General features: G+C 43.1%; 1 protein-coding gene and 1 pseudogene across 4 annotated transcripts in view; one reads left to right on the forward strand and one right to left on the reverse strand.

Moving 5' to 3' along the window:
* The window catches only part of CUX1 (cut like homeobox 1), a 622,185-nt gene that overhangs the window by 282,530 nt on the left and 326,711 nt on the right, over positions 1–12,944 (forward strand). For all 4 annotated transcript variants that reach the window (XM_063956056.1, XM_063956058.1, XM_063956059.1 and 1 more), the window contains exon 6: positions 7,654–7,777. In XM_063956056.1, the coding sequence (XP_063812126.1) occupies positions 7,654–7,777 (124 nt within the window). The remainder of the gene's footprint in view (positions 1–7,653; positions 7,778–12,944) is intronic.
* LOC135052354 (5S ribosomal RNA) lies at positions 9,949–10,066 on the reverse strand (annotated as a pseudogene).

Genomic DNA, 12,944 nt, shown 5'->3' on the forward strand with positions numbered 1-12,944 from the left:
AACTGGCCTTCGTCGTCAGTACGGGTATCTAATATAGTATATCTGAGAAATTTGTGAAATATAATTACCACACCCCTTTTTTTTTAAGTAAACGAGGCCGATTTGTATTCTTGAAACCAATTGTCCCTTAGGACATTAGGGTCCCCTAATTTCCAGTGTGTCTCTTGCAACACCGCAACGTCTGGTCGTAGACTCTTTAGGTGCTGTAATATCTTCCTACGCTTAATCGGAGTATTTAAGCCTTCAACGTTCCAAGTAAGGAACTTTAGACTCGTCTTAGTCTCCGAAGAAACCGCCATTTCAAACAAGAATCAACCAATGCCTGTCCTGTCGGACATACAAAGCATTAACATAGTAAACCGTGTGGCTCCCCCTATCCCAGCAAGTAGGGAGGTCCAACTATTGTAAATACTGATAAAGTTATACCATGTGATCAGTAAGAAAAACTGTTGTATGCAATATATAGTGGCGTGTCCATTTTCTAATGTTTTTTTTTTAACCCAAACAGTGGTCCAAAGAACACTTTATAAACCATAAACATAATCCTATCTAAATAGAAATAGAAAGGAGGGGGAAGAAAGGGGGTCAGGTTTAAGAAGAGAGGGAGAGGGGGGAGGAGGGAGGGTTGAGATATCCAGGAAAAGTCAGCTCCACAAATATACTGTGCAGCAATAATCATAACGATAAGGCAGCTCGTAATCAGCCATACATTACCAAACATGAAAGTGAGAAGAAGGATGAGTTATATTCTGAGTCCATGGGAAAACATATTATAAGTCTTTGTCTCTAGAGGCCGGCGAGGACGGACCTCGCAATGATTCCGCAAACGTTTTGGCTGCTGACGAGGTGTCGAACAAATACGTTTTCTTATTATGTTGAGCACAAAGCTTTGCTGGATAGAGCAGGGCGAAACGGGTTCCCTCTTCAAACAGGATTTTTCAAGCTGGGGAGAATTCCCTCCTTCTCATGGCTACATTATACGAAAAGTCTTGGAACAAAAGCAACCTATCGCCGTGATAGGCGAGGCCTTGGGCTTTGCGGTACGCTTCCATCATCTTGACCTTATCCGTGTAGTTAAGAAATTTAAATATAACTGGCCGGGTCTGCGGCGATCCGCCTGGAAGTCAGGACCAATTCGGTGTGCTCGCTCAATCATCATGGATTCGCCTTCCATCCAACAACCCAGTTCAGTCGGCAGCCAGGCAGAAACCAGGGACATCAACTCCCGAGGTTTAACAGATTCCGGCAGGCCAATCAGACGAAGGTTATTTCGACGATCACGATTTTCTAAATCTTCAAGCTTTTCTTGTATCGCAGAAATAGTGGATGCTTGAGTATCGACGACAGAACGTGTCGCCGTCAGATCATCTTCCAGGTTCGAGACACGTTGTTCGGCCTCATCCAGCCGGGAGCTGTGCTCTTTTAGCTGCGTCATGGTGGAATCAATGGCGTCTTTCAGACCAGCGAGTTTCTTATCCAACAGCGGTGAGAGGATATCAGAGATTTCCTGCGCCCTGGCCACTGCGTCTACCGTGTACCTAGAGGGGTCCAGCACGCTGTCCAGGTCATTGGCGTTGGGTGAGGGAGGTGGAGAACATGTGTGCACAGAAGCCGAGGCCCTAGTTTCCTTAGTTTTTGCTGGTGCGGATCCGCGACCCCCTCGCTGAGATTTCGCCACATATTTATCCATGATAATAAAAAGAGAATGCGTCGTGTCACGATGAGAAGTGGATGATATCAGTTATCCTGCCCTGCAGGGAGTAGTGTGTCTGTTAAGTTACAAGTGCGTGGCCACAGCTGGTGACAAAATGGCATGTCAAGCAATAGCCTCCGGCGGCACCAGTCTCCAGCAGCCCCCAGTAATGGGATTCAGCTGTCCCTTAAGGCACCCCGTCAGTTGGGGTGTCGTCCCAGAGAAGGGGCAGCCGCCCTATGCAGGTGTCTGTATGTGCTGTAGTATTTACTCCCTGGCAGCAAAGAGGGTTAGGGCAGCGGAGCTGTGGCCCCCTATATATGCCTGTGGCTCACAGGGATGAGCAGAGCAGTCCTCATGTGGCAGGGCCTTAGTGTCTGAGCTGCGTGAGGCCAGTTGTTTAAGAGGCCCCGTCTCCAGCGGCGTCAGGCCGCAAATACCCCGCCAGAGGAATGGGATCCAGCATAGGCCTTGGTAGCTGCAGGGGGAAGAGGGGATCCCGCACTCATCCTCTCACTGGTGCCTTGTCTCCCGCGGCCGGAGCTCCGGTCCGTTGCCCGGCAACACCCGCCGGCGCTGGCCGGGGTGTGCGAGTGCAGGGAGTCCTCCACGGGTGCCGGCGCCAGCGGTCCTGGAGCACAGCCGAGGCGGGGAAGGAGACGAACGGGGCGCCCGGCCACTCACAAGATGGCGGCCGCGGGCAGCAGGCGCCACACTTGGCGCACGAGATCCGGGGAAGTGGGTGGTGGGGAGCCGGGGAAACAGTGCCCTCTTGCCCACCACTATCTCCGCTGAGCCCCGAGGTATAATATCGGCTCAGGGCGCAGTGTACACCCCGCAGGCAAGTTGTTTTTCAGCGGGGTAACAGAGAGCTGCTCTAAAACGCGGCCGTACTGCAGGTCCGCCCACCGGAAGGCCATGCCAATTTATCTTACACTTCATTTACACTTTATATTGTTAGTGTACAGTAGCACACAACAGTACAAGTATATAACTCTGGTTTTCTCTCACACTCCAAAACTATACTGTTAGGTTAAAAAAAAAAATCAAAAAATTAACCATGCTGTGTATATATGTGTAGAGAATGTAGATTGTAAGGTCCTCTGGGGCAGAAACTGATGTGAATGGGCAAATATTTTCTGTAAAGAACAGCGGAATATGTGTGCACTATAATTGGTAATACGTAAACAAAAAACACACACACACACACACACACACACACACACACACACACACACACACACCACGTCAAGCAAACGGGAAGTCCTTTAGGGGCTGAAACATCAACTAATTTTGCTAACCTAATAAATAATCTTGTTGTATGTCTACAATCGTAAGTGCCCTCACTTAGTGGATATTATTGCAACAAATTTGGGTTACCCTAGGGGAGAACCTCTGTAGCTGCCATTGATCTGGATGGGTTGGGTATGCATGACTGGCGGTCACCATACCGACGCTGGGATTCCAGCTTTTAGATGCCCGGCATGGGGGGGGGGGGACTGTAAGGGGGCAGGATTCCGTTGTCAGTATTGTGACCGTCGGTCATGTAATTACCTCCCATCTGGATGTGAATTCAGGTTTCTTATGTGTGTGTATGCACACATAAATACACACTTACATACACACTTATATACTCCACTCACCACCTAATCCTAAACCTTCCGCAGCATGACTCCCTCCCACAGCCTAATTTCCCCCCGCAGCACCCAAACCTCCTGCAGCATGACTCCCTTCTGCAGCCTAACTGAGCCCTCCCGCAACCTAACTCCCCCTGACGCCTGATGTTTCCAGATTGACAGAAGTGCTGGACCACAAATTGTCGGCTAATCGTTTTATCTGTATAATGTGCGCATACACATAAATGTGTCCACATACACATATCCCCGAATCATATCAAATATCCTTATTTAGCACGCTATTAACACTAAGCGTGACTACCTAGTACACTATATGACTACCTAGTACACTATATGACTACCTAGTACACTATATGAATGCCTGGTACACTCTACGAGTGCCTGGTACACTAAGCGAGTACACTATGTGAGTGCCTGATACACTATATGAGTACATAGTACAAGTAGTGTCTAGCACACTACACAGGTGCCTGATACACTATGAGTACTTAGATGCAAAATTTGGGAAAAAGTAGGAAAACTGAGGGAAAAGTATGCAGCATGATCTGTGGGCGGTGCCAGCTGTCTTGCCTCATATGATACAAAAGGAGAGGTGTACGAGGACTTTTCTGTATTATGGCTCTTTTGGGGTATGTTTTTGTTTCTCTTTAAATTATTAATTGAATAGTGGATGAATATTAGAATAAAAACGACATTATGGTTGCAATGGCTGAATTCAATTTTATTTTATTAATTCACTGCTAAAAAAAATATTAGGCAACATTACTAATATTTTAGTCAACACAATGCTAGACAGACACTAACATCAAAATAATAATTTCTATAATGCTACATCAATAAATATACAGAGCAATGATCACACTGACTAATTATACAATAAAGATCTCATTTAGGGGGTCATTCCGAGTTGTTCGCTCGTTGCCGATTTTCGCTATACTGCAATTAGTCGCTTACTGCGCATGCGCAAGGTTCGCAGAGCGCATGCGCTAATTATTTTACACAAAAGTTAGTTATTTTACTCACGGCATAACAAAGCTTTTTCATCACTGTGGTGATCGTAGTGTGATTGACAGGAAGTGGGTGTTTCTGTGCGGAAACTGGCCGTTTTATGGGAGTGTGCGGAAAAACGCAGGCGTTCGAGTTCCAAAACGCGGGAGTGTGTGGAGAAACGGGGGAGTGGCTGGGCGAACGCTGGGTGTGTTTGTGACGTCAAACCAGGAACGAAAAGGACTGAGCTGGTCGCAATGGCTGAGTAAGTCTGGAGCCACTCAGAAACTGCGGGGTAATCGTTACGAGAAAATTAGCGAAGCTTTCGTTCGCAATTCTGCTATGCTAAGATACACTCCCAGTAGGCGGCGGCTTAGCGTGTGCAATGCTGCTAAAAGCAGCTAGCGAGCGAACAACTCGGAATTACCCCCTTAGGGCGGTATCCTATTACAGGAGATAAAACATTTTCACACTTTTTTTCTGATGTTTCACAATGTTTTTTTACAGGCTATCCAATTAGGATTGCCCGTACTAAAAAAAACAAAAAACGCTTTCCTCCTGAAAACACACAGGTTCAGTGTGTGTTTTTGTGTGAAACAGACCCATTTTCGCTTTACAATGGAGTTGTCTCCAGGGATTTGTTTTCACCTGCCTGAGGTGAAACAAAATCCCAGAGAAGCCGTGGCGACCCGTCAGTTTCCCACGCCCGCCACAGCAGCAGGCTGGGACTTCAGTGAGGGCGCTGTGGCCCGGGAGCCGACACTCAGCGCCGATATCCCCGATGGGGAAACCGGAGCAGCGCTGCAGCCTCCCTTTTCCCCTGCCCCCGGCAGCAGTCACATGATGGGGGAGTGGTCATGTGACTGGGGAGCCAGAAGTCTGCGCAGTACTGGGAGCTGTCAGGAGCCAGCGCCCAGTGCAGTACAGTAACACAAACCCAGATAAGACGCAGCTCGTGCCAGCTTATCGGGGCTAATAGAATAGCCCCGGGCGATGATATTACCCATGGTATTTTACTGCGTGTAATTGGATATCCCCATTAGTGTTAGGAACTATTCCCTTCTGCATGTAGGGAATACATTGCCTGCTTTTCCATGTAGCACAAATAATGGACAGCTTTATTGTAACAGAATGGGCCTAATTCAGACCCTGTCAATGATGTGCAAAAAAATGGCTATAAAGCTATATTTGCACATATGCGCGTATGCCAGTTTAAGACCTTTGTGGGCGTCGACTCTCCATTTAAGGGGCGTCGTACGGACAACTGAAGCGCGTCTGGATCATTGCTGGGGCGGGTCACGGCGGCTGCGTGACATCACACACAACCGTTGCGACCCTTAACTTGGCGGGTAGCCGCCTGCCTTTGCAGCTAGTCTGCGTAGGCAGAGGTCTACTCAAAAGATGTGAAAGATCTCCGCCGTGCAATGCTTTCCCATGTCTGCGGAGGGGCTGGATCCGGCATGCGGGGCAGACTTGCCCTGTGCTGGGTGTCCCCCCACATGTCAAAGAATTTGATCGTAGATGTGCGTTTTTTCGCACATCTACGATAAGCCCTATATTTTGGAGCTTGGCTAATACAAACTACTATCACCCCAACCCCCCTTTCAACTCTAAACTGTCCTTCCCATTTCCAAGTTCCCACCCCCTGCAGCACAACATGGTTTTGCCAAAGTGCAACATTATGTCTTATAAATATAATTACACCTGCATGTGAGTGAGGCCCTAAATATACTCATAATGAAGGTTCTATGTATATAATTAGACCACTTGTATATTGTATAGCATATAATACTGGTATATACCACTAATGCAGAGTAATGTACCGAATAATCAATTGGCATATGAGAGTAAGCGTCTCCACTGAAATGGAGAGAATTCAGGACTGGTCTAATATTTATTCCTCTATCGTGCCTTGCAAGCGTTCTGACTTATTTTCATGGCAACTTGTCCTTATTTTATCTCTGTAGATTAACATTCTCTACTCCTACTTATATGTCTAAGTGCCAGAATGTAGAAAAATATAGTTTTATGCCCATATATCCTGCTGAACATATACAGTTAAAACACAATGTTATATTTTCAGTTCACAAGCAAATTTCAGTAATGATAAAAAAAACAATATTTTAATTTGTGCATCTGTCTGTGTAATACACCACAGTCTAGCACTGGGCTGACCACACAGGTCTGATCCTGCTGCAGAGCACACTGTCCAGTTTGCCCACCGACATGGGGGTAAATTTGGGCAACATCTAGCACATTGGAGTTTGTCATTGTTTGCAGCGGCGATTAGCTGTCACTCCTAGAACACCATGGATACTTTACTGTATCCCAGTGGCTCCCAAACTTTTTGTGTGTCCCGGCGCCGTGGAGCATCGAACTTTTTTTTACGGCACCCCTAGGCCAAAAAATTCTTATTAAGAAATGTAGAAATAAATATTAAAGTAAGTTAATTGTGTTTATAGGTTCAATTCTGTGGTGAGGGATAGGATTTGCTTCTGTTTATCCACATATTTTATGATTGGCAGGCACCAGTGCTGGTTTTGCCTATTACATTGGCTATAAATAATTTGAATTGGTTCTGGACCACCAATCCAAGGCACCCCTGCAAGTGCCCTGAGGCACCCCAGGGTGCCACGTAATACAGGTTGCGAACCACTGCTTTATCCCTTTTAAATTCACCTAAGTGTGCACGGTAGCTTGGGTTATGCTTCTCACACAGTAATAGAAAGTAGCAGGTCAGATTGACGCTGAGGTAATGTTTTGTGTTTCATCTTGTGTGGCTCTTTAATTGTACACGTCTGAAGGCTTTAAAGTGAATTTAATTGATTTACATCACAATACACTGCCAGGAATATGCAAATGGCTGGAGTAGCAGCAGAGCGGCCTATGGCGCGTTCATCATACGCGTGGAAGCTATGGGAAATTAATGTCCTAATGTGCACAGAAAAATGAATAAACGGTTTCACATGTTAATTCATGCCTTAACCCACACTGAGACTTTATTAATCCCGGCTCAACAGAGAGATCATTTGAAACTGTTCAATAAGGTGATATTATGTTTTAGCATTGATTTTTATTTCTTTGCAGGCATGTTTCAGAAACCCTGGCTCTGTTTCCCAGCAAAATCCATTGATCCTTCTCAACTGAAACGTTTAAAGTTCAATTTAACATTTAGGGAGTAAAAGGTCTCCAAAGGGACTCGTATCTATTGATTTTGTGTCAGAGTTGAAGAGATGGAGTTTAAAACACACTGATCCTACAGGGTAAAGAAAGCCTTGTATTATATAACCACACAGCGTTATGTAAACACATTTTCTCCCAATTGTTTTTCTACAGAGGTTACAATAAAAGCACTTAGAGAGAAAATCCGGGAATATGAACAGACCCTGAAGAACCAGGCGGAAAATCTGGCTCTGGAGAAAGAACAAAAGTTACAAAATGACTTTGCTGAGAAAGAGAGGTGAGCGGTAGAATTAGCATTGATAAGTGCCAATATCATTTATGTCCGGATATAGATATAGAGAGAGATATACAGATATCTAGATATATCTAGATATATCTAGATATATCTATATATATATATATATAAAAAATGAAGAACAGCGCCTAGGCTAATCCTAAATTTAGACACACAAAGTGAAATATATGATGAATGTGATCAAAATAAAAAATATGTTTCGACACCCCCCATGGATCAATGGGTGGCAGCTCGTGCCCAGTAAGTAGATAAAATGTAAAAAATGAAGTGCAATAGAGCGCCTACTGGTGTTTAACAGGATTCTGGATTTATAGGATTTCTATATAGCCAGTTCACCATGTGAAAAGTGCAAAGTGTAAGTTAAGAAGGATTGACTTAGCTTCTTTGGGAACAGCTTCAGTCTGATGACACTTTTAGGACATGTAAAACAGAAATAAAAACCAACATAGTGTATACTGTTTGATTATATACAGTGTTCAACACTTTAGGGACCTTGCTAGTCCCAATATGGGTAAATAAGCTGGATGGTAGGTAATATTTCCAGTACACAAAGGCTGGACGAATTTATAAAACAAACAATTTAATATAACAAATCCTGAAGTAAATGTAGGTAGCACACGTACAAGAATAAAATTGTATATACAGCTTATCTGTCCACAAACGGAATCACCAGGTGAGCAACAGCCCAATCCTATTGGTGGATATTAAAAATGTCCCGAAGCAAATGCAGGTAACATACGTACAAGATATAAAAATAAATACAGCTTATCTGTCCATTCAGAGAAGTCACGGGTGAGTCATAAGTCCCGGTCCCGACGCGTTTCGTCCTGTGGCATAGGACTTCATCAAGGGGATCATCCCCTTATATATATATAAAAAGCAAATAAGATCAGAGCGACCATAGGTGGTAAAATACTTTAAGAGACTAAGAAAAATTCTTATAAAACAATGAGGGGTTTATTTACAACGAACGTTTGAGACAATTGAACATAAAAAATATAAAAACATAGAAAAGGAGGGCAACATGCATAAAATGCTGTTTTTTTTAAAAAAAAACGGTTGCAAATTTTTTTAAAAAAACTTTCCATAGGACATATAAAAGACAGCAATAAAAAATATTGCTAAAAATACATGTATTTAGAAAATGAGAAGCTCTAGAGACAATTATATGTCTAAAGTTATGTATAGAGATATAAATAGATAAAAAGTTCCGTATAAAGAAAAAGCAGCTTAACTGTGAGGATTTCAATAGTAGCAGGAATCACCCAACGCGTTTTGTCTGGTCTGACTTCATCAAGGGGTAATGAGCCAAGTGGGACACATCATCTATATATACCAATATGGATGTGGAAGTGGTTAGTGACATCACTTCCTGTGATTAATTGATATTTAGAAAACAGGATTCAAAATTACATATTGATTATAACTAATGGTGAGGGAGGCATTAGATGTATTAAAGCGCTAGGTTTGCGCTTATAAAATATGTAGGGAGTCTTTAAAAAACGTTAAAGTCTGTTAGGATCGTTATTTCCGGTAAAAGACGCTAATCGCGTCATTTCCGCCCCACTTCCGGTGTCCGCGGCTTCCTTCTGCGCATGCGCTGGCTGATATACAGGAAAGTGCGGCGGCCATCTTTTTAGAGTCCATACGGCGGGACAGTTGTTTGTACAGGAAGCGGGTGCCGGCGGCCATCTTTTCATAGAAAGTATTCATTCAGTTAGATGGGTGAAGCATGTTCCCATTGTCTCCACACCGGAAAACCGCACATGTAAATAAAGCATAAGAGCGGAATCAGTGCTTATATACAGTTCAGTAGTTATGTGTATTCCATACTGTATATACAAGATCTTCAGAGTACTATGTACTAAATATGTTATACTGTGTGTGGTTCATATCCTGGATCTGATAGATATATTCACACAGTGCAAATCATATGAGAATGACACCCCTATAGAATTGTACATCTAAGAGGCAACAAGGGATTTGATTTGAGATATAGTGGTTAAACATAGAATTAATATATTGGGGAGTGGGTGTGGCAATCAATATCATGTTTGTACTAATTATACATAGGTGGATAACGTCATATATAAAGGAGTGATTTTAATTGGTCAGAATATAGAAATAGAAATAGCACGCCCCTGATCCAGTTATTGTTACAGCACCCGGTCTTCTTGGGAAGTTACCTTACCCAGTACTGGCCGGGCCAACACTGCTTGGCTTCCAAGATCAGACGGATTTGGGCATATCCAGTGTGGTATGACTGTAATATAGGATCTGGGCGATGGAAGAGAGGGTCCAGAGGTTGGGGAGACACCGCCCCGCATAACAATATGCACCTAGCTAAGAGCAAGTAAATAAGTGATGGCAAGAAGAAAGTATTGGGAATGGCAGGCTTTCGTTCATAAAAAAGGAGCTATTTTGTAGCCTTCATTCAGTCCGTCTGGATGAAGAGATTTCATTTCGTGTATCCAGAACATCTCTCTCCTTGATAGAAGATTGGAGAGGTCCCCTCCTCTTTCTCCAAGTGTCACTAGTTCTAGACCCTTGAACGTGAGGAATCCAGAAGAACTCACATTCAAGGGACACCGGAAGTGGGGCGGAAATGACGTGATTAGCGTCTTTTACCGGAAATAACGATCCTAACAGACTTTAAAGTTTTTTAAAGACTCCCTACATATTTTACAAGCGCAAACCTAGCGCTTTAATACATCTAATGCCTCCCTCACCATTCGTTATAATCAATATGTAATTTTGAATCCTGTTTTCTAAATATCAATTAATCACAGGAAGTGATGTCACTAACCACATCCATATGGGTATATATAGATGATGTGTCCCACTTGGCTCATTACCCCTTGATGAAGTCAGACCAGACGAAACGCGTTGGTGATTCCTGCTACTATTGAAATCCTCAGTTAAGCTGCTTTTTCTTTATATGGAACTTTTTATCTATTTATATCTCTATACATAACTTTAGACATATAATTGTCTCTAGAGCTTCTCATTTTCTAAATACATGTATTTTTAGCAATATTTGTTATTGCTGTCTTTTATATGTCCTATGGAAAGTTTTTTTTTTAAAAATTTGCAACCGTTTTTTTTTAAAAAACAGCATTTTATGCATGTTGCCCTCCTTTTATATGTTTTTATTTTTTTTATGTTCAATTGTCTCAAACGTTCGTTGTATATAAACCCCTCATTGTTTTATAAGAATTTTTCTTAGTCTCTTAAAGTATTTTACCACCTATGGTCGCTCTGATCTTATTTGCTTTTTCCAATTTTTACCCATCCTGCACACGTACAAGTGCAGGTTTTACCTAAGATCTAGCAGACGCCCCATAAAGAAAGGGGAGTGGCATATAGGGACTAGGTATTCTACTGGGGTATACTCGTAATCGACGTACTGTGAAAAATTACTGTCTACTGCATTTTTGGCGCTGTTAGCTCACCCTATACACACACACATATATATATATATATATATAGATAGATAGATAGATAGATATAGATATATAGTTAGATATAGAGAGAGATATACAGATTATATATATATATATATATATATATATATATATATATATATATATATACAATCTCTATCTATTTCCATATCTCAGTGGCGAAATGAGCAATGTTGTTGGACACGATGGTTACCGGCACCTCACAGCCATCAACACTAATTGAATTTTCCCCATAAACACCTACAAAGGACACAGCTAGAACGTAGCTTGGTGATACAAATATTGTGAGGAATACTTGTGTATTTACAACTCATGATGGGTGGGGGTCTGACGTTTCTGCATTGAATACCTCCTCAGTGATACAAACCTGCAATGAAAGTGGCTCATGATAAAAAATAAATATTATGCCCTACAGCTAATGCTAATTGATATTTACTAAGCTTCTGATTCAGCTCCAAGGGGAAGATTAATCTAAGCTTGGAGAGCAATAAAGTGGAGAAAGATAATGTACCAACCAATCAGCTCCTGTCATTTAACAGGCTGTGTTTAAAAAATGTCAGGAGCTGATTGGTTGGTACTTTATATTTCTCTTACGTCCTAGAGGATGCTGGGGTCCACATTAGTACCATGGGGTATAGACGGGTCCACTAGGAGCCACTGGCACTTTACGAGTTTGAGAGTGTGGGCTGGCTTCTCCCTCTATGCCCCTCCCACCAGACTCAGTTTAGAAAATGTGCCCGGAGGAGCCGGTCACAGCTAGGGGAGCTTCATAGGAGTTATTTTAGTTATATTATTTTTAATAGAGTCTAGGCACAGGGAGGCTGCTGGCAACATCCTCCCTGCTTCGAGGGACTAAGGGGGGGGGGGGGGTGTAGTGTCCGTCCTGCACTATCTCCGCTGACAGGACACTGAGCTCCTGAGGGGATCAAACGTTCCCCCGTCACAGTGGATCGCTCACCCCAGCAGCATGCCGCCACCCCCTTCAGGAGCCAGAAGATTTCCATATCTCAGTGGCGAAATGAGCAATGTTGTTGGACACGATGGTTACCGGCACCTCACAGCCATCAACACTAATTGAATTTTCCCCATAAACACCTACAAAGGACACAGCTAGAACGTAGCTTGGTGATACAAATATTGTGAGGAATACTTGTGTATTTACAACTCATGATGGGTGGGGGTCTGACGTTTCTGCATTGAATACCTCCTCAGTGATACAAACCTGCAATGAAAGTGGCTCATGATAAAAAATAAATATTATGCCCTACAGCTAATGCTAATTGATATTTACTAAGCTTCTGATTCAGCTCCAAGGGGAAGATTAATCTAAGCTTGGAGAGCAATAAAGTGGAGAAAGATAATGTACCAACCAATCAGCTCCTGTCATTTAACAGGCTGTGTTTAAAAAATGTCAGGAGCTGATTGGTTGGTACTTTATATTTCTCTTACGTCCTAGAGGATGCTGGGGTCCACATTAGTACCATGGGGTATAGACGGGTCCACTAGGAGCCACTGGCACTTTACGAGTTTGAGAGTGTGGGCTGGCTTCTCCCTCTATGCCCCTCCCACCAGACTCAGTTTAGAAAATGTGCCCGGAGGAGCCGGTCACAGCTAGGGGAGCTTCATAGGAGTTATTTTAGTTATATTATTTTTAATAGAGTCTAGGCACAGGGAGGCTGCTGGCA

Source organism: Pseudophryne corroboree, chromosome 2, assembly GCF_028390025.1.
Source record: "Pseudophryne corroboree isolate aPseCor3 chromosome 2, aPseCor3.hap2, whole genome shotgun sequence".
Taxonomy (NCBI): Eukaryota; Metazoa; Chordata; class Amphibia; order Anura; family Myobatrachidae; genus Pseudophryne; species Pseudophryne corroboree.